General features: G+C 46.2%; 2 protein-coding genes across 2 annotated transcripts in view; one reads left to right on the top strand and one right to left on the bottom strand.

Moving 5' to 3' along the window:
* Positions 1-20,126, bottom strand: part of LOC130294057 (serine protease inhibitor swm-1-like) — a 105,137-nt gene that overhangs the window by 22,368 nt on the left and 62,643 nt on the right. The window lies entirely within an intron of this gene.
* PSMC4 (proteasome 26S subunit, ATPase 4) lies at positions 3,809-19,406 on the top strand. The gene is made up of 11 exons (XM_056543441.1): positions 3,809-3,963; positions 9,676-9,774; positions 9,861-10,047; positions 12,778-12,924; positions 13,173-13,282; positions 13,374-13,467; positions 16,194-16,361; positions 17,319-17,395; positions 17,483-17,651; positions 18,844-18,899; positions 19,167-19,406. The coding sequence occupies exons 1-11, from the start codon at positions 3,922-3,924 to the stop codon at positions 19,278-19,280; spliced, it is 1,263 nt and encodes a 420-aa protein (XP_056399416.1). The 5' UTR covers positions 3,809-3,921; the 3' UTR covers positions 19,281-19,406.

Below are 20,126 nucleotides of genomic sequence, written 5' to 3'. Positions count from 1 at the left end.
CGTGATGCGGCGGCCGACACGCCCCCTCTATGTATCTCCTAAAAATGGAGGGATGTGTCTGCTGCGGCTTTCTTCTGGGACTTATCCCCTCTCCTTTGGAAGTTACACTGCACAACACTTCTCCTTTAAGGCCGTGTCCCCACACTTTCAAAAAATAAAATTAAAAAAATGTAAAAGACGTATTTTATTCACCGCCATTTTTTTCAGTTGAGTAAAAATAAAAAACTATTTCATAGGCGTCCATGAATAAAATGTTTTTGTAGTTTTGCAGTGGGAACATGGCCTAAACTTAGAGGACTGAGAACTTGCCTAGGTCCGCCGTTTTTTTTGTAAATAAAAGTTTCTAATATATTTTGTCTTTCTCGTTTCTTATCATAATTAATTAATCTGTTTATTAGCCAAGTGGATGGAAATATCCCTTCTATCTTTGTGTCCAATAGCTGATGCCCTGGAACAATGTATCAGTGTAGATATCAGCCTGATACACTGTAACAAACTTGTGTCAGAAGTATTAACGTGGAGTGGTGTTTCCCAACCAGGGGGCCTCCAGCTGTTGAAAACAGCTGGAGGCACCCTGGTTGCAAAATACTGATTTAAGGGGGTACTCCGGTGGAAATTATTTTATTTTTTTTAAATCAACTGGTGCCAGAAAGTTAAACAGATTTGTAAATTACTTCTATTAAAAATTCTTAATCCTTCCAGTACTTATTAGCTGCTAAATACTACAGAGGAAATTCTTTTATTTTTGGAACACAGAGCTCTCTGCTGACATCTCTGTCCATTTTAGGAACTGTCCAGAGTAGGAGAAAATCCCCATAGAAAATATATGCTGCTCTGGACAGTTCCTAAAATGGACAGAGATGTCAGCAGAGAGCACTGTGCTCTGTGTTCCAAAAATAAAACAATTTCCTCTGTAGTATTCAGCAGCTAATAAGTCCTGGAAGGATTAAGATTTTTTAATAAAAGATATTTTTAAATCTGTTTAACTTTCTGGCACCAGTTGATTTGAAAAAAAAAAAAGAAAGATGTTTTCTAGCGGAGTACCCTTTTAATATAAAGGGACAGTGACCCAAAGTGTCTTTATTTAATATAGTGTTTCTCAACCAAGCCTTTGGCTTTCCGGACATGCTGGGAGTTGTAGTTTTTCAAAAGCTGGAGGCACACTGGTTAGGAAAGACTGATCTTTAATATAGATAGGAGCCTATATAAAGGGACAGTGACCCATCTATTAAAGGGACAGTGACCCAAAGTGTCTTTAATATAGTGTTTCTTATCCCAGTTTGTCTCCAGCTGTGGCAAAACTACAACTCCCAGCTTGCCCGGACAGCCAAAGGCTGTCCGGGCATGCTGGGAGTTGTAGTTTTGCAACAGCTGAAGGCACGCTGCTTGGGAACCTGACAGAGTCTGCAAGCAAGCATAGATCTTACAAATGGCGATGATTGTATTACTCTGTATAGTGATGGTAGAGTACGGAGTTGTCCTTTATTATAGTTAATTGCCGGGGGGGGGGAAGTGTCATTGTACATGCGGCTCACTGGCTCACCACCAGGTGGCAGCAAACAGATAGGATGAAAGTCTATTGGCTGCTGTGACCAAATGTTATATATGAGTGAAAGGGATTGTTGAGCGCAGTGAGGCCAACTCTGATGGATTAACTCTGTAATACTGTGGCTAAGGGGATCTCTCCTGCACTCTGCGCCGGCAAATGAGACAATCCCAGAGATTTACATTGAAATGTTATCTCTGTGACGTCGCAGAGGCGGGAGGGCCACTTGCTGCTCTCATTCGGCTCCTCCTAGCGATTGGTCGGGTCTGAACATCTGAATCGTGCAGCTATTGGCCATTGCACAGGGGTGAAGAGTAAGCCACTTGCTGCAACCAAACCGTTGCACCTTGGAGACCACCAGTGCCATCCCTCTCACATCTCCTCCATTCCAGAACTGAAACCTCTGCTGTGCGTTTAAACAACGTCATCAGGAGAAGGTCCTGCACCTCTATCAAAGCGGAGGAGAAGGTCCTGCGCCACTAACAGAGCGGAGGAGAAGGTCCTGCGCCACTAACAGAGCGGAGGAGAAGGTCCTGCACCTCTATCAGAGCGGAGGAGAAGGTCCTGCACCACTATCAGAGCGGAGAAGAAGGTCCTGCACCACTAACGGAGCGGAGGAGAAGGTCCTGCGCCACTAACAGAGCGGAGGAGAAGGTCCTGCGCCTCTATCAGAGCGGAGGAGAAGGTCCTGCACCTCTATCAGAGCGGAGGAGAAGGTCCTGCACCACTATCAGAGCGGAGAAGAAGGTCCTGCACCGCTAACAGAGCGGAGGAGAAGGTCCTGCACCGCTAACAGAGCGGAGGAGAAGGTCCTGCACCGCTAACAGAGCGGAGGAGAAGGTCCTGCACCGCTAACAGAGCGGAGGAGAAGGTCCTGCACCGCTAACAGAGCGGAGGAGAAGGTCCTGCCCCGCTAACAGAGCGGAGGGGAAGGTCCTGCCCCGCTAACAGAGCGGAGGGGAAGGTCCTGCACCACTAATAGAGCAGAGGGGAAGGTCCTGCACCACTAATAGAGCAGAGGGGAAGGTCCTGCACCACTAATAGAGCAGAGGGGAAGGTCCTGCACCACTAATAGAGCGGAGGAGAAGGTCCTGCACCTCTAAATGAGCGGAGGAGAAGGTCCTGCACCACTAACAGAGCGGAGGAGAAGGTCCTGCACCACTAACAGAGCGGAGGAGAAGGTCCTGCACCACTAACAGAGCGGAGGAGAAGGTCCTGCACCACTAACAGAGCGGAGGAGAAGGTCCTGCACCACTAACAGAGCGGAGGAGAAGGTCCTGCACCACTAACAGAGCGGAGGAGAAGGTCCTGCACCACTAACAGAGCGGAGGAGAAGGTCCTGCACCACTAACAGAGCGGAGGAGAAGGTCCTGCACCACTAACAGAGCGGAGGAGAAGGTCCTGCACCACTAACAGAGCGGAGGAGAAGGTCCTGCACCACTAACAGAGCGGAGGAGAAGGTCCTGCACCACTAACAGAGCGGAGGAGAAGGTCCTGCACCACTAACAGAGGAGAGGAGAAGGTCCTGCACCACTAACAGAGCAGAGGATGTAGAGGCCTCAATGTGGGAGCAGAGGGAAGATGAGTGTTTTTTTTTTGTTGTTATTGACGGAAACAACCTAATAGGAGCTTCCCTACATATCTGACTACCTACCTAGTGGTGGCTTCTACCTACCGGGGCATATATTATTTATGAGTGTCAGTGACTTGTATTCGGTCTTATAAGAATGCAGGCTGCGCTGGGTATATAGGCTGAAGATTACTGATCGGTTTCATTACATCAGTGTCTTCCAAATAGTGTGCCTCCAGCTGTTGCAAAACTACAACTCCCAGCATGCCTGGACAGCTGCAGCATACTGGGAGTTGTAGTTATGCAACAGCTGGAGGCACACCATTTGGAAGACACTAGTGCAACTGGACAGATTTGTCATTCAGTAATCAGGAAAAGCTGGATGTTTGTATTTTTTGCTGTGTGCAAAATAAGGCATCATAACCACCAAGACCCCGAGACTACAGGGGCGTCCAACAAACACATATGGAACTATAATACGGCACAGGGGATATAGGGGAAATGGAGGCCGTGTGGCCGTTTTTTTTGTAGATTATATTGTAAGGACATATCCCGAGTCACGTGAACCACACCGGTCTCTGCAACAACCAGACCACGTGGCTGCAGACACATATATAGCAGACGGAACTGCACACTGGCCCCGCCCCCTTTATGGCGCGCAGACGGCGCTCAGTGACGTCATTCATGCGCCTCGTCAATCAGAACGTCACCTGGTGACAATGAAGCTCCGCCCTCTCTGCAACGTCACTGCCGCGCCGGAAGTGGGAGGGGATAGTATACGGCAGTGACACAGGGAAAAGAAAGAATGGAGGAGATCGGAGTCACCATAGAGAAGAGCGGAAGCCAGGTACCGGGCCCGCGGGTGTCCTGTGTGTATATCCCGGCATGCTCTGCTCCTGTATACTGTATATAGTGATGAGATATAATGTCCTGTGTATATATATATCCCGTCATGCTCTGCTCCTGTATACTGTATATAGTGATGAGCTATAATGTCCTGTGTATATATATATATCCCGTCATGCTCTGCTCCTGTATACTGTATATAGGGATGAGATATAATGTCCTGTGTATATATATATATATATCCCGGCATGCTCTGCTCCTGTATACTGTATATAGTGATGAGATATAATGTCCTGTGTATATATATATCCCGTCATGCTCTGCTCCTGTATACTGTATATAGTGATGGGATATAATGTCCTGTGTGTGTATATATATATATATATCCCGTCATGCTCTGCTCCTGTATACTGTATATAGTGATGAGATATAATGTCCTGTGTATATATATATATCCCGACATGCTCTGCTCCTGTATACCGTATATAGTGATGAGATATAATGTCCTCTGTGTATATATATATCCCGTCATGCTCTGCTCCTGTATACTGTATATAGTGATGAGATATAATGTCCTGTGTATATATATATCCCGTCATGCTCTGCTCCTGTATACTGTATATAGTGATGGGATATAATGTCCTGTGTATATATATATATATATCCCGTCATGCTCTGCTCCTGTATACTGTATATAGTGATGAGATATAATGTCCTGTGTATATATATATCCCGTCATGCTCTGCTCCTGTATACTGTATATAGTGATGAGATATAATGTCCTGTGTATATATATATATCCCGGCATGCTCTGCTCCTGTATACTGTATATAGTGATGAGATATAATGTCCTCTGTGTATATATATATATATACCGTCATGCTCTGCTCCTGTATACTGTATATAGTGATGAGCTATAATGTCCTGTGGGTATATATATATCCCGTCATGCTCTGCTCCTGTATACTGTATATAGTGATGAGATATAATGTCCTGTGTATATATATATATATATCCCGGCATGCTCTGCTCCTGTATACTGTATATAGTGATGAGATATAATGTCCTGTGTATATATATATATATATATATATATATATATATATATCCCGGCATGCTCTGCTCCTGTATACTGTATATAGGGATGAGATATAATGTCCTGTGTATATATATATATATCCCGTCGTGCTCTGCTCCTGTATACTGTATATGGGATGAGATATAATGTCCTGTGTGTATATATATATATCCCGGCATGCTCTGCTCCTGTATACTGTATATAGTGATGGGATATAATGTCCTGTGTATATATATATATATATATATATATATATATATATATATATCCCGTCATGCTCTGCTCCTGTATACTGTATATGGGATGAGATATAATGTCCTGTGTATATATATATCCCGGCATGCTCTGCTCCTGTATACTGTATATAGTGATGAGATATAATGTCCTGTGTATATATATATATATATATATCCCGTCATGCTCTGCTCCTGTATACTGTATATAGTGATGAGATATAATGTCCTGTGTATATATATATATATATATATCCCGTCATGCTCTGCTCCTGTATACTGTATATAGTGATGAGATATAATGTCCTGTGTATATATATATCCCGTCATGCTCTGCTCCTGTATACTGTATATAGTGATGAGATATAATGTCCTGTGTATATATATATCCCGTCATGCTCTGCTCCTGTATACTGTATATAGTGATGAGATATAATGTCCTGTGTATATATATATCCCGGCATGCTCTGCTCCTGTATACTGTATATAGTGATGAGATATAATGTCCTGTGTATATATATATCCCGGCATGCTCTGCTCCTGTATACTGTATATGGGATGAGATATAATGTCCTGTGTATATATATATCCCGTCATGCTCTGCTCCTGTATACTGTATATAGTGATGAGATATAATGTCCTGTGTATATATATATCCCGGCATGCTCTGCTCCTGTATACTGTATATAGTGATGAGATATAATGTCCTGTGTATATATATATCCCGTCATGCTCTGCTCCTGTATACTGTATATGGGATGAGATATAATGTCCTGTGTGTATATATATATATATATATATATATATATATATATATATATATATATATATATCCCGGCATGCTCTGCTCCTGTATACTGTATATAGTGATGAGATATAATGTCCTGTGTGTATATATATATCCCGGCATGCTCTGCTCCTGTATACTGTATATAGTGATGAGATATAATGTCCTGTGTATATATATATATATATCCCGGCATGCTCTGCTCCTGTATACTGTATATAGTGATGAGATATAATGTCCTGTGTATATATATATATCCCGGCATGCTCTGCTCCTGTATACTGTATATAGTGATGAGATATAATGTCCTGTGTGTATATATATATCCCGGCATGCTCTGCTCCTGTATACTGTATATAGTGATGAGATATAATGTCCTGTGTGTATATATATATATATATATCCCGACATGCTCTGCTCCTGTATACTGTATATGGGATGAGATATAATGTCATGTATATATATATGTGTGTGTGTATATATATATATATATATATATATATATATATATATATATATAATTTATTAGTGGCTTGCAGTGTGGGCCAAGGTTTCTGGGGGGGGGGGGGTGCAGTGTAGCAGGCGGAGATATTGGGGGGGCTCAATGTAGTGGGCCGGGGCATAGTTACATAGTTACATAGTTAGTACGGTCGAAAAAAGACATATGTCCATCAAGTTCAACCAGGGAATTAAGGGGTAGGGGTGTGAAAGGCATTGAAGGGCACAGTGTAGCGGGCGGAGGTGCCGGGGGGGCTCAGTGTAGCAGGCGGAGGTATCGGGGGGCTCAGTGTAGTAGGCGGAGGTATTGGGGGCACAGTGTAGTAGGTCGGGTATCGGGGGGCCCAGTGTAGCAGGCGGAGGTATCGGGGGCACAGTGTAGTAGGTCGGGTATCGGGGGGGGCTCAGTGTAGCAGGCGGAGGTATCGGGGGGGCTCAGTGTAGTTGATCAGGGTATTGGGGGGCGCAGTGTAGCGGGCGGAGGCATCAGGGGGCTCAATGTAGTGGGCCGGGGCATTGAGGGGCTTAGTGTAGCGGGCGGAGGTGTCGGGGGGCTCAGTGTTGCAGGGGGCATAGTGTAGTAGGTCGGGGTATCGGGGGGGGGGGGGGCTCAGTGTAGCAGGCAGAGGTAACGGGGGCTCAATGTAGTGGATCGGGGTATTAGGGGGCGCAGTGTAGCGGGCGGAGGTATCGGGGGCTCAGTGTAGCAGGCCGGTGTATCGGGGGCTCAGTGTAGCAGGCAGAGGTATCGGGGGCTCAGTGTAGCAGGCAAAGGTATCGGGGGGCTCAGTGTAGCAGGCAAAGGTATCGGGGGGCTCAGTGTAGCAGGCAAAGGTATCGGGGGGCTCAGTGTAGCAGGCAAAGGTATCGGGGGGCTCAGTGTAGCAGGCAAAGGTATCGGGGGCTCAGTGTAGCAGGCCGGTGTATCGGGGGGCTCAGTGTAGCAGGCCGGTGTATCGGGGGCTCAGTGTAGTGGATCGGGGTATTAGGGGGCGCAGTGTAGCGGGTGGAGGTATCGGGGGGCTCAGTGTAGCAGGCAAAGGTATCGGGGGGCTCAGTGGAGCAGGCAAAGGTATCGGGGGGCTCAGTGTAGCAGGCAAAGGTATCGGGGGCTCAGTGTAGCAGGCCGGTGTATCGGGGGGCTCAGTGTAGCAGGCAAAGGTATCGGGGGCTCAGTGTAGCAGGCCGGTGTATCGGGGGGCTCAGTGTAGCAGGCCGGTGTATCGGGGGGCTCAGTGTAGCAGGCCGGTGTATCGGGGGGCTCAGTGTAGCAGGCCGGTGTATCGGGGGGCTCAGTGTAGCAGGCAAAGGTATCGGGGGGCTCAGTGTAGCAGGCAAAGGTATCGGGGGGCTCAGTGTAGCAGGCAAAGGTATCGGGGGCTCAGTGTAGCAGGCAAAGGTATCGGGGGGCTCAGTGTAGCAGGCCGGTGTATCGGGGGGCTCAGTGTAGCAGGCCGGTGTATCGGGGGGCTCAGTGTAGCAGGCCGGTGTATCGGGGGGCTCAGTGTAGCAGGCCGGTGTATCGGGGGCTCAGTGTAGCAGGCCGGTGTATCGGGGGCTCAGTGTAGCAGGCAAAGGTATCGGGGGGCTCAGTGTAGCAGGCAGAGGTATTGGGGGACTCAGTGTAGTGGGCCGGGGTATTGGGGGGAGGAGCTATCTGGGGGCGCAATGTAGTAGGCGGAGGTACTGGGGTGCAGTGTAGTGGGCCGGGGTATTGGGGGAGCAGTGTAGCGGACCGGGTATAGGGGGCGCAATGTTTTAAGGTGTTCAGACCCCAACTGATGACTAGAATGAGTGGGGAGAGAAGCGCAGCCGCGTATGAGCAGATGTCATGGGACACGCTGAGCGCACACTTCTCCCTGCTCCTTCTACTGATCAGTCGTGTCCTGAAAATTCAGACTCCAAAAGATAAAACTTTATGTCTCTATGAATTAGTGGTCATCAGCCATATATTAATAGCAGCTCCAACCGATCTCTGCACATGCTGGGAGTTGTAGTTTTGCAACAGCTGGAGGCACCGTGGTTGGTAATCACTGCTATAAAGTAATGATCCACAACATGTAGTTCTCGTGCTGTTGCACAACTACAACTCCCAGCATGCCCGGACAGCTGAAGGCTGTCCGGGCATGCTGGGAGTTGTAGTTTTGCAACAGCCAGAGGCATCCTGCATGGGAAACACTGCCAAAAGGTGTAAAGACCAGCGACCCGGCCCGAAATCTGCAGCTGATGATGGTGAAATACTGTCACCTGCAGTCAGGGCATGCTGAGAGTTGTAGTTTTAATACTGGTAACATACCCCCTTCCCCTTTTACTAGTTGCTCCTACAGTAGTGGTCCCAGGTAAAGTTATGTACAAGGGAATTGCAGCTCATCTTTATTGAAGTGTGTAGGACAAGCTCCGCACATCCGGGACTACCGTAAAGAGACCCTTGTTTCTCAGTGTTGCTGCGGACCCCATCACAATATGATATAAATACCCCTTAAAGGGGTACTCCACTGGAAAACATTTTATTTTTTTTTAAATCAACAGGTGCCAGAAAGTTATACAGATTTGTAAATTACTTTCATTAAAACATTTTAATCCTTCCAGTACTTATGAGCTGCTGTATGATCCACAGGAAGTTCTTTTCTAGTCTGACCACAGTGCTCTCTGCTGACACCTCTGTCCATGTCAGGAATTGTCCAGAGCAGGAGAGGTTTGCAATGGGGATTTGCTTCTACTCTGGACAGTTCCTGACATGGACAGAGGTGTCAGCAGAGAGCACTGTGGTCAGACAGAAAGGAAATTCAAAAAGAAAAGAACTTCTTGTGGAGCATATAACAGCTGATAAGTACTGGAAGAGTTAAGATTTTTAAATAGAAGTAATTTACAAATCTGTTTAACTCTCTGGCACCAGTTAATAAAAAAATAAAATGTTTTCTAGCGGAGTACCCCTTTAAAGCTTTACCTGTATTCACAATTGTTTGTATTACTGTATAAGCTCATGGCAGCATCTGTTCTGTCAGACCCCGGGGTCCTATTCATTCAGATTTTGTGAGGTCCCAATAAGATCCCTTTTATAATGATCCTAAATCTTTCAGAATGTATCTAATCTGTTCGGTTCTCCCCTCTGCGCAGGATGAAGCCCCCTCCCTGGTGTCCTCCCGTCCGGTCACAGCGCTCTCCTTTCTGGCCCCGGAGCCTGAAGACTTAGAGGATCTGTACAGCCGCTATAAGGTGAGCGGGGGGCGGGGATTTCTCCGGTAGTCGTAGTCATGTGACGCCTGGTCCCTTTAACACGTTGTTGATCATTGATTTTGCAGAAACTGCAGCAGGAGTTGGAGTTCCTAGAGGTTCAGGAGGAATATATCAAAGACGAGCAGAAGAACCTGAAGAAGGAGTTCCTGCACGCCCAGGAGGAGGTGAAGCGCATCCAGAGCATCCCGCTGGTCATCGGGCAGTTCCTGGAGGCCGTGGATCAGAACACCGCCATAGTGGGCTCCACCACAGGTACCAGTCATGGCCGCCGTCCTGTCAAGAGTCTGTGGGGGATTTCTAATCAGGAGGGACCCCATCCTTTGTTACAGGGTTCTCTAGTCTTCTGTAGCACAGGATAGATTATTTCTGGGGGTCCATCCTCTCAGACCCCCCCCCCCCACCAATCATGAGAACGGAGGTCATATGTTCCCCACATGTTAACATTAAAGGGGTACTCCAGTGGAAAACATTATTTTTTGGGTCTTTCTAAGTCAACTGGTGCCAGAAATTTAAACAGATTTGTAAATTACTTCTATTAAAAAATCTTAATCCTTCCAGTACTTTTTAGCAGCTGTAGGCTACAGAGGAAATTCTGTTCTTTGAATTTTTTTTGTCTTGTCCACAGTGCTCTCTGCTGACACCTGATGCCCGTATCAGGAACTGTCCAGAGCAGCATAGGTTTGCAATGGGGATTTTCTCCTGCTCTGGATAGTCCCGCATACGGGCATCAGGTGTCAGCAGAGAGCACTGTGGACAAGACAAAAAAGAAATTCCAAAAGAACAGAATTTCCTCTGTAGCAAACAGCTGCTAAAAAGTACTGGAAGGGTAAAGATTTTTTAATAGAAGTAATTTACACATATGTTTTAACTTTCTGGCACCAGTTCATTAAAAAAAAAAATAAAATAAATAAAAAAAAATTCCACCAAAGTACCCTGTTAAAGGAGTACTCTGCCCTAGACAGCTTATCCCCTATCTAAAGGATAGGGGATAAGATTTCTGATCGCGGGGGTCCCGCTGCTGGAGACCTCTGTGATCTCGGCTGCTGCACCCCAGACATCCGCTGCACGGAGCGAACTTTGCTCCGTGCCAAATGACTGGCGATGCGGGGCGGAGGCTTGTGGCATCACGGCCGTGCCCCGCTCATGACGTCACGGTCACACCCCCTTAATGCAAGTCTATGGGAGGGGGCGTGACTGCCATAACGCCCCCTCCCATAGACTTGCATTAAGGGGGCGTGGCCGTGACATCACGAGCCTCCAGGGAGGTCGCGGGGTCCCCAGTGGCGTGACCCCCACGATCAGACCTCTTACCCCCTATCCTTTGGATAAGGCAGTGGTCTTCAAACTGTGGCCCTCCAGATGTGGCAAAACTACAACTCCCAGCATGCCCGGACAGCCGTTGGCTGTCCGGGCATGCTGGGAGTTGTAGTTTTGCCACATCTGGAGGGCCACAGTTTGAAGACCGCTAGGATAAGGGATAAGATGTCTATGGGCGGAGTACCCCTTTAAACCTCCTCAGACTATGTTCACACCTTGCACTATTGACGGTTTATTTTTTTCCCTGTCTTTGCTGTCATTTTCCTAAACCTGTAGCAAAAATTGTGGTGTTTGCAGTAAAACACATAATTATTTACAGCGATTTTGGAAAATTTACAGGAAAAAAAAAATAATGCAGGAAAAACATGTAAAAGAAATCCAGTCATTTGCAATGTGGGAACACAGTCAGAAGACTTCAGATCTTCATAGAACGCATCAGTTGTTATAGGCCAAATCGCTTTCTCCTTGTGGCAATATTTGTCCAGAAAAGGCATCAAAGCTGCACATAGTGTGAACTGACCCCAACCACTTAGGAGTCTCAGCAGTTTAGGGTTCTGGTTGCTAAAGTCCAGCCGGGTGGTTAGGTTGGTCTCATCAGGGGAATTGCAGTGATTAGTTATAACATTAGGAAATCATTTATGTGCCAAAATAGGGTAAAGATGGCTGAAAACTCACGCCTGCCACATCGGCTAAAACAGGTAATCACAAGGCATTCACAAGAACCTCTACGTTATGCTCTAATAATAGCCTGTGCTGCATTATATAAGCAAAAAAACTATTCTGCAGTTCTTCTCTAATAAGCCATTCAGGTTGTGTAGTAGACTTAGTGACAACATATATATATATTTATTTGTTTATTAAAGGGGTACTCTGGTGGAAACCTTTTTTTTGTTTTTTAATCAACTGGTGCCAGAAAGTTAAACAGATTTTTAAATTTATTTCTAATTAAAAAATGTAATTCTTCCAGTACTTATCAGCTGTATGCTCCTGAGGAAGTTCTTTTCTTTTTGAATTTCCTTTCTGTCTGACCACAGTGCTCTCTGCTGACACCTCTGTCCTTGTCAGGAACTGTCCAGATCAGGAACAATTCCCCATAGCAAACCTCTCTTGCTCTGGACAGTTCCTGACAAGGACAGAGGTGTCAGCAGAGAGCACTGTGGTCAGACAGAAAAGAAATTAAAAAAGAAAATAACTTCCTGTGGAGCATACAGCAGCTGATAAGTACTGGAAGTATTAAGATTTTTTTTAAATAGAAGTAATTTACAAATCTGTTTAACTTTCTGGCACCAGTTGATTAAAAAAAATATATATTTGTTTTCCAGTGGAGTACCCCTTTAAGGAGGAGGGGGTCTTATATTAACAATGTGTCTAGAGATGAGCGAACTTACAGTAAATTCGATTCGTCACGAACTTCTCGGCTCGGCAGTTGGTGACTTATACTGCATAAATTAGTTCAGCCTCAGGTGGGCTGGAAAAGGTGGATACAGTCCTAGGAAAGAGTCTCCTAGGACTGTATCCTCCTTTTCCAGCCCACGGGAGCACCGGAAAGCTGAACTAATTTATGCAAGAAAAGTCATCAACTGCCGAGCCGAGAAGTTCATGACGAATCGAATTTACAGTAAGTTTGCTCATCTCTAAATGTGTCTCTCTTTCTCTGTCCCCCAGGATCTAACTACTATGTGCGGATTCTGAGCACCATCGACCGGGAGCTCCTGAAGCCCAACGCGTCCGTCGCTCTCCACAAGCACAGCAATGCGCTGGTGGACGTCCTGCCCCCGGAGGCTGACAGCAGCATCATGATGCTCACCTCAGGTGAAGAACCAATCACAAGCTTCAATTCTACTTGTGCTCACACAACCCCCCATTAATACTTACCCTAATTGACCTTCTTAGTTCCCAAACCCAATCAGGCCCCTTGTTGGTCTCCATACTGGTCTCCTCTGCGGATGTCTGCAGAGCACATAGTGATGCCTCCTCTGTTCCCTCAGCTCCAGGACCTCTAGTTCTGCTCATCCTGAGCTCCCTGGTGCAGGATTACCCACTGTTCGTTGTTCTTTCAGATCAGAAACCTGACGTGCTGTACTCTGATATCGGAGGCATGGACATCCAGAAGCAGGAGGTGCGGGAGGCCGTGGAGCTGCCCCTGACTCACTTTGAGCTTTATAAACAGGTGAGTAGTCTCAGCAGCGCCCCCTGTCCCGACAGGTTATACGGTCAGTGCCGTGATCCCCCCGACCATTGTTTTTCTTCTAATTGTATAGATCGGAATTGATCCACCGCGGGGTGTCCTTATGTACGGGCCCCCTGGTTGCGGGAAGACCATGTTGGCCAAGGCCGTGGCCCATCACACCACAGGTCAGTGGCTTCTTTATAGTTATCGGGGGTTTTCTGTAGGGGCCCCTTCTGATCATTGCTGCGGCCCCCTGGGTAAATTTACAGTGTGGATTCTAAAATACTCAGTAAAATATGCACGGAAATCTGAAACCCTTTCATTTTAATCCCTGTATGCGATCATTGATCAATTTGATTATCAATATGCTGTGCGAATGGGTTAAATGTCACATGTCCACGTATATTTTAAAGGGGTACTCCGGTGGGAAACTTTAATTTTTTATTTTATTTTTTTTTTTTGTTAAATCAACTGGTGCCAGAAAGTTAAACAGATTTGTAAATTACTTCTATTAAAAATTCTTAATCCTTCTAGTACTTATCAGCTGCTGTATGCTCCACAGGAAGTTGTGTAGTTCTTTCCAGTCTGACCACAGTGCTCTCTGCTGATACCTCTGTCCATGTCAGGAACTGTCCAGAGCAGGAGAGGTTTGCTATGGGGATTTACTCCTACTCTGGACAGTTCCTGACATGGACAGAGGTGTCAGCAGAGAGCACTGTGATCAGACTGGGAAGAAATCCAAAAAGAAAAGAATTTCCTCTGTAGTATACAGCCGCTAATAAGTACTGGAAGGATAAGGATTTTTTTTTTTTTTTTTTTTATAGAAGTAATTTACAAATCTGTTTAACTTTCTGGCATCAGTTGATTTAAAAAAATAAATAAAAAAATAATAATAATAATAATTTCCACCGGAGTACCCCTTTAAATCTGCATGAGGGCGCAGGTCTATGTATTGTCATTGAAAACAATGAGCTGTGTATTCTACAAGGTTCTCTAATGTATTCTGATGTGGAATATGCATTACGTTATGCTAATGTTTCCCAACCAGGGTGCCCCCAGCTGTTGCAAAACTACAACTCCCAGCATGCCCGGACAGCCAAAGGCTGTCCGGGCATGCTGGGAGTTGTAGTTTTGCAACAGCTGGGGGCACCCTGGTTGGGAAACACTGCCTTATGCTTTGGTCCCTGATAGTACAAGGATCAACCAATCTTCTGGAATTTACCTTTCACTTTACAAAATTTTTTGCATGTTGTAAAGACTTGTCAGACAGGGACCCCGACCTATCAAAGCTTTTGTCTCTACAACATGTGATTTTATTTATTTTTTATTATTATTTTTTATTTTATTTTTTTATGACTGCCCATTTTATCATTTGTATAGCAAGACAAAAACTATAGAACTTAAAACATTTCTAAAACTTTGTATTTTAAAGTTTCACCATCCGCAAGATCCCTGCTTGCGGTCAGTGAATTTTAGTGTTTTATGTAAACGTGCCATTACGTATAAATTGCAGTGTTCTTCCCACAAATGGATGTAATGGTCCAGGAGCTGGCACAGACGCAGTAGCAGTTGGTTGTATTGTATAGCTAAATCCTGCTGGGATGAGTAGTGACTGGTATCTAAAGGGTTGGACAGAGGAAGGGGGCACAGTCTGCCCATCAGGGGTTGGACAGAGGAAGGAGCTCAGTCTGCCCATCAGGGGTTGGACAAGGGGGTAGGGGGCTCAGTCTGCCCATCAGGAGTTGGTCAGAACGAGGGGGGCTCAGTCTGCCCATCAGGAGTTGGACAAAGGGAGGGGGCACAGTCTGCCCATCAGGAGTTGGTCAGATGGAGGGGGGCTCAGTCTGCCCATCAGGAGTTGGTCAGATGGAGGGGGGCTCAGTCTGCCCATCAGGAGTTGGTCAGAACGAGGGGGGCTCAGTCTGCCCATCAGGAGTTGGGCAGAACGAGGGGGGCTCAGTCTGCCCATTAGGAGTTGGACAAAGGGAGGGGGCACAGTCTGCCCATCAGGGATTAAACAGAGGGAGGGAGGGGGCACAGTCTGCCCATCAGGGGTTGGACAGAGGGAGGGGGCACAGTCTGCCCATCAGGAGTTGGTCAGATGGAGGGGGGCTCAGTCTACCCATCAGGAGTTGGACAAAGGTAGGGGGCTCAGTCTGCCCATTAGGGGTTGGACAGAGGGAGGGGGTACAGTCTGCCCATCAGGGATTGGACAAAGGGAGGGGGCTCAGTCTGCCCATCAGGGGTTGGACAGAGGGAGGGGTTACAGTCTGCCCATCAGGGGTTGGACAGAAGGAGGGGGTACAGTCTGCCCATCAGGGGTTGGACAGAGGGAGGGGTTACAGTCTGCCGATCAGGGGTTGGTCAGAGGGAGGGGGCTCAGTCTGCCCTTCAGGGGTTGGTCAGAGGGAGGGGTTACAGTCTGCCCTTCAGGGGTTGGTCAGAGGGAGGGGTTACAGTCTCCCCATCAGGGGTTGGACAGAGGATGGAGGCTCAGTATACCCATCAGGAGCTGGACAAGGGTAGGGGGGGGGCTCAGTCTGCCCATCAGGAGTTAAACAGAGGAAGTAGGGGGCTTAGTCTACCCATCAGGGGATGAAGGCAGGGAGGGGGCTCAGTCGGACATTCCGCTGTGTGATCAGCTAATACACTGTGAGCTTTGCCAGAGTATACAGAAAACTCTGACCTTATGGCCGGATATATGCTGGTCCCTTAAGGGTTTATACAGGCTTAGAAAAAAAACATTTGCTTTCTTCCTTAAACAGCACCACACCAGGTCGTGTGTGGTATTGCAGCTCCGTTCCAGTAAAGTAAACAGTATAAAGTTGTAATTCCAAACACGACCTGAGGACAAGGGTGGCGCTATGTTCTTATAATCCTGGATGCATCTGACTTCCCTCTCTACCCGCAGCGGCTTTCATTCGTGTGGTGGGCTCAGAGTTCGTACAGAAGTATCTGGGGGAGGGGCCCCGGATGGTGAGAGATGTCTTCCGGCTCGCCAAAGAGAACGCTCCCGCCATTATATTCATTGACGAGATTGACGCCATCGCCACCAAAAGATTTGACGCACAGACCGGAGGTGAGGATCCTGAATGGTTAACCCACCTACAATGGGGAGTTGTAGTTTTGCAACATCTGGAGGGCCACAGTTTGGAGACCACTACACTGGGTGCTTCTAATGCTCACAGTGCAATATATTTGAAGAGTTGGAATGGCGGCCATATTGCTTCACACCCAGCTTTCCTATAGGCTAAAATGACAAACGTATAGCTAATATATATATATTAATATATATATATATATATATATATATATATATATATATATATATATATATATATATATATATATATATATATATATATATATATATAGAGAGAGAGAGATATATATAGATATATATATAGATAGATAGATAGATCTTTATTAATAATTACACCTTAAAATCCTAATACAATAATTCCTAAACAATTGATACAGGAGATCGGTACAAATATAGTAATATAGATCTTTTCCTAAGGGTCCATCCCACATTTTCCCGACGCGTTTTTGTGTATATCAGATAATACTACGGTTCATCAGGGGATATCATAGTGAGTGAGTGGAGATTTCAACTATGCATAAGATTATAATATATGTGGAGATATATACAATCTATAATATATAATCTCATGCATAGTTAATCTCCACTCACTCACTATGATATCCCCTGATGAATCATAGCATTATCTGATATACGGGGAAACGCGTCGGAAAATGTGGGATTGACCCTTAGGAAGATCTCTTTTCAAGAGATCTATATTACTATATTTGTACCGATCTTCTGTATCAATTGTTTAGGAATTTTTGTATTAGGATTTTACAGTGTAATTATAATAAAGATATATATATATATACACACACACTCATACTCTTTAGCTATATTTTGGTAGATGATTTTGGTTTGGAAATAGTTAATTTGGATGTCAGTCCGATATATTCAGTGATAGTGTAAAATGACAAAAATCCTAACTCAGGGGTATGAATACTTTTACAGCTGACCGCGAGGTGCAGAGAATCCTCCTGGAGCTGCTCAACCAGATGGACGGTTTCGACCAGAACGTGAACGTCAAGGTAAACGCGTTTTCTCTAAGACTTTTTTTTTTCGCCTTCACTGCGGATTTTCCTGTACTCAGCTTTTCCTCGGTTATATCCTCACAGGTCATCATGGCCACAAACAGAGCGGACACTCTGGATCCGGCTCTCCTGCGACCCGGGCGCCTCGACCGCAAAATCGAATTCCCCCTCCCAGACCGCAGGCAAAAACGTCTCATCTTCTCCACCATCACCAGCAAGATGAACCTGTCCGAGGAGGTGGACCTGGAAGACTGTATCCTTCAATGCGAATTGGGTTTATGACTACTACTATATATCTTGATAGCAGCAGTATACAGATAGAGCTGGAGGGGAGGTGTATAACTACTATATATCCTGATCTTATAGAGATAGCAGCAGTATACAGATAGAGCTGGAGGGGTGGTGTATAACTACTATATATCCTGATCCCATAGAGATAGCAGCAGTATACAGATAGAGCTGGAGGGGAGGTGTACAAATACTATATATGCTGATCCCATAGAGACATCAGCAGTATACAGATAGAGCTGGAGGGGAGGTGTATAACTACTATATATCCTGATCTTATAGAGATAGCAGCAGTATACAGATAGAGCTGGAGGGGAGGTGTATAACTACTATATATCCTGATCTTATAGAGATAGCAGCAGTATACAGATAGAGCTGGAGGGAAGGTGTATAACCATTATATATCCTGATCCCATAGAGATGGCAGCAGTATACAGAGAGATGGAGAGGAGGGGTATAACTACTATATATCCTGATCTTATAGAGATAGAGCTGGAGGGGAGGTGTAATATATCCTGATCCCATAGAGATAGCAGCAGTATACAAATAGAGCTGGAGGGGAGGTGTACAACTACTATATATGCTGATCCCATAGAGATAGCAGCAGCAGCAGTATATAGATAAAGCTGGAGGGGTGGTGTATAATTACTATATATCCTCATGCCATGGAGATAGCAGCAGCGGTATACAGATAGAGCTGGAGGGGAAGTGTATAACTACTATATATCCTGATCCCATAGAGATAGCAGCAGCAGTATACAGATAAAGCTGGAGGGGTGGTGTATAATTACTATATATCCTGATCCCATAGGGATAGCAGCAGCAGCAGTATATAGATAAAGCTGGAGGGGTGGTGTATAATTACTATATATTCTCATGCCATAGATGTAGCTGCAGCAGTATACAGATAGAGCTGGAGGGGAGATGTATAGCTACTTCATATCCTGAACCATAGAGAGAAAGCTGAAGGGGAGCAGTATAAATACCATATATTTTGATCCCATAGACATACCACCAGCAGCAGTATACAGATAGAGCTGGGAGGGAGTCTGGGAGTTAGCAGGGGCTATTTAATAGGTGATGAATAGACAGTCCCTTTAATTCCCGCTCAGGCTTCATCACTGCAGAACATTGCTCTCCTTAACCCAATGCTGCAGACGTCGCTCGTCCTGATAAGATCTCGGGAGCGGATATCAACTCCATCTGCCAGGAGGTAAGTGCGGAATACAGCAGCTGCATGGAAAGAAGTGTCAGCTCTTTGGACTTGTCCAGTGTTTTCCGACCAGGGCGCCTCCAGCTGTTGCGAAACTACAATTCCCAGCATGCCCGGACAGCCAACGGCTGTCCGAGCATGCTGGGAATTATAGTTTTGCAACAGCTGGAGGCACCCTGGTTGAGAAACACTGGACTAAACAGTGATAAAGTATTTATCAAGCAGTATGTACCTAATAAACCTGACACCATATGTGTTGGTCCGCAGGGTGGTATGCTCGCCGTGCGGGAGAACCGTTACATCGTGTTGGCCAAGGACTTCGAGAAGGCGTACAAGACCGTCATCAAGAAGGACGAGCAGGAACACGAGTTTTACAAGTAACGCGCCAATGTTTCCTCTGCCCGCCGCTGACGTCTTCTCCGCCCCCCCGATCCCGGTTATTTGTTTTTCCTTATAGATCATATGGACAATGTGTTGAATAAAAAGGCTTCGGCTACTCCGTTCACAGTCTGGTCTCCAAAATGGCATAATGATTCTGCGCCCCTACAATTATGGGGAGCGCAGGGTATGATATCATGTATTTTGTGCCCCCCGTAACTCATGCACCATCTATTATGGCGAGGAGATATAGTGCTGACCTAGTGTGCTGCGCATATCCCGGAATGACAGGAAAAAAACAAATACAAGTGAGAAATGCGCACGGTGAGCCTGTTTTAAGGTAAGTGCACTTATGGGGATCGCTGCTTTCCTGCTTGACAAGTATTTTTCCACCCCCCCCCTCTCAATAGACTGCTGGCGATTCCACTGTGCTAATGGGAACCCCCCTGCCCCACAGACTGCTGGCGATTCCACTGTGCTAACGGGAACCCCCCTGCCCCACAGACTGCTGGCGATTCCACTGTGCTAATGGGAACCCCCTTCCCCACAGACTGCTTGCGATTCCACTGTGCTAATGGGAACCCCCTGCCCCACAGACTGCTGGCAATTCCACTGTGCTAATAGAACCCCCTTCCCCACAGACTGCTTGCGATTCCACTGTGCTAATGGGAACTCCCTGCCCCACAGACTGCTTGCGATTCCACTGTGCTAATGGGAACCCCCCTGCCCCACAGACTGCTGGCGATTCCACTGTGCTAATGGGATCCCCCCTGCCCCACAGACTGCTGGCGATTCCACTGTGCTAATGGGAACCCCCCTGCCCCACAGACTGCTGGCGATTCCACTGTG

The sequence above is a fragment of the Hyla sarda genome, chromosome 10 (assembly GCF_029499605.1).
Source record: "Hyla sarda isolate aHylSar1 chromosome 10, aHylSar1.hap1, whole genome shotgun sequence".
Taxonomy (NCBI): Eukaryota; Metazoa; Chordata; class Amphibia; order Anura; family Hylidae; genus Hyla; species Hyla sarda.
This window is presented reverse-complemented; position numbering and strand designations above follow the sequence as displayed.

Coding starts and splice junctions, on each gene's coding strand:
- PSMC4 (XM_056543441.1), top strand. CDS start 3,922: ATGGAGGAGATCGGAGTCACCATAGAGAAGAGCGGAAGCCAG. Junction 17,652..18,843: donor GGAGGTGGACCTGGAAGACT/GTATCCTTCAAT, acceptor CCAATGCTGCAG/ACGTCGCTCGTCCTGATAAG. Junction 18,900..19,166: donor TCAACTCCATCTGCCAGGAG/GTAAGTGCGGAA, acceptor GTTGGTCCGCAG/GGTGGTATGCTCGCCGTGCG.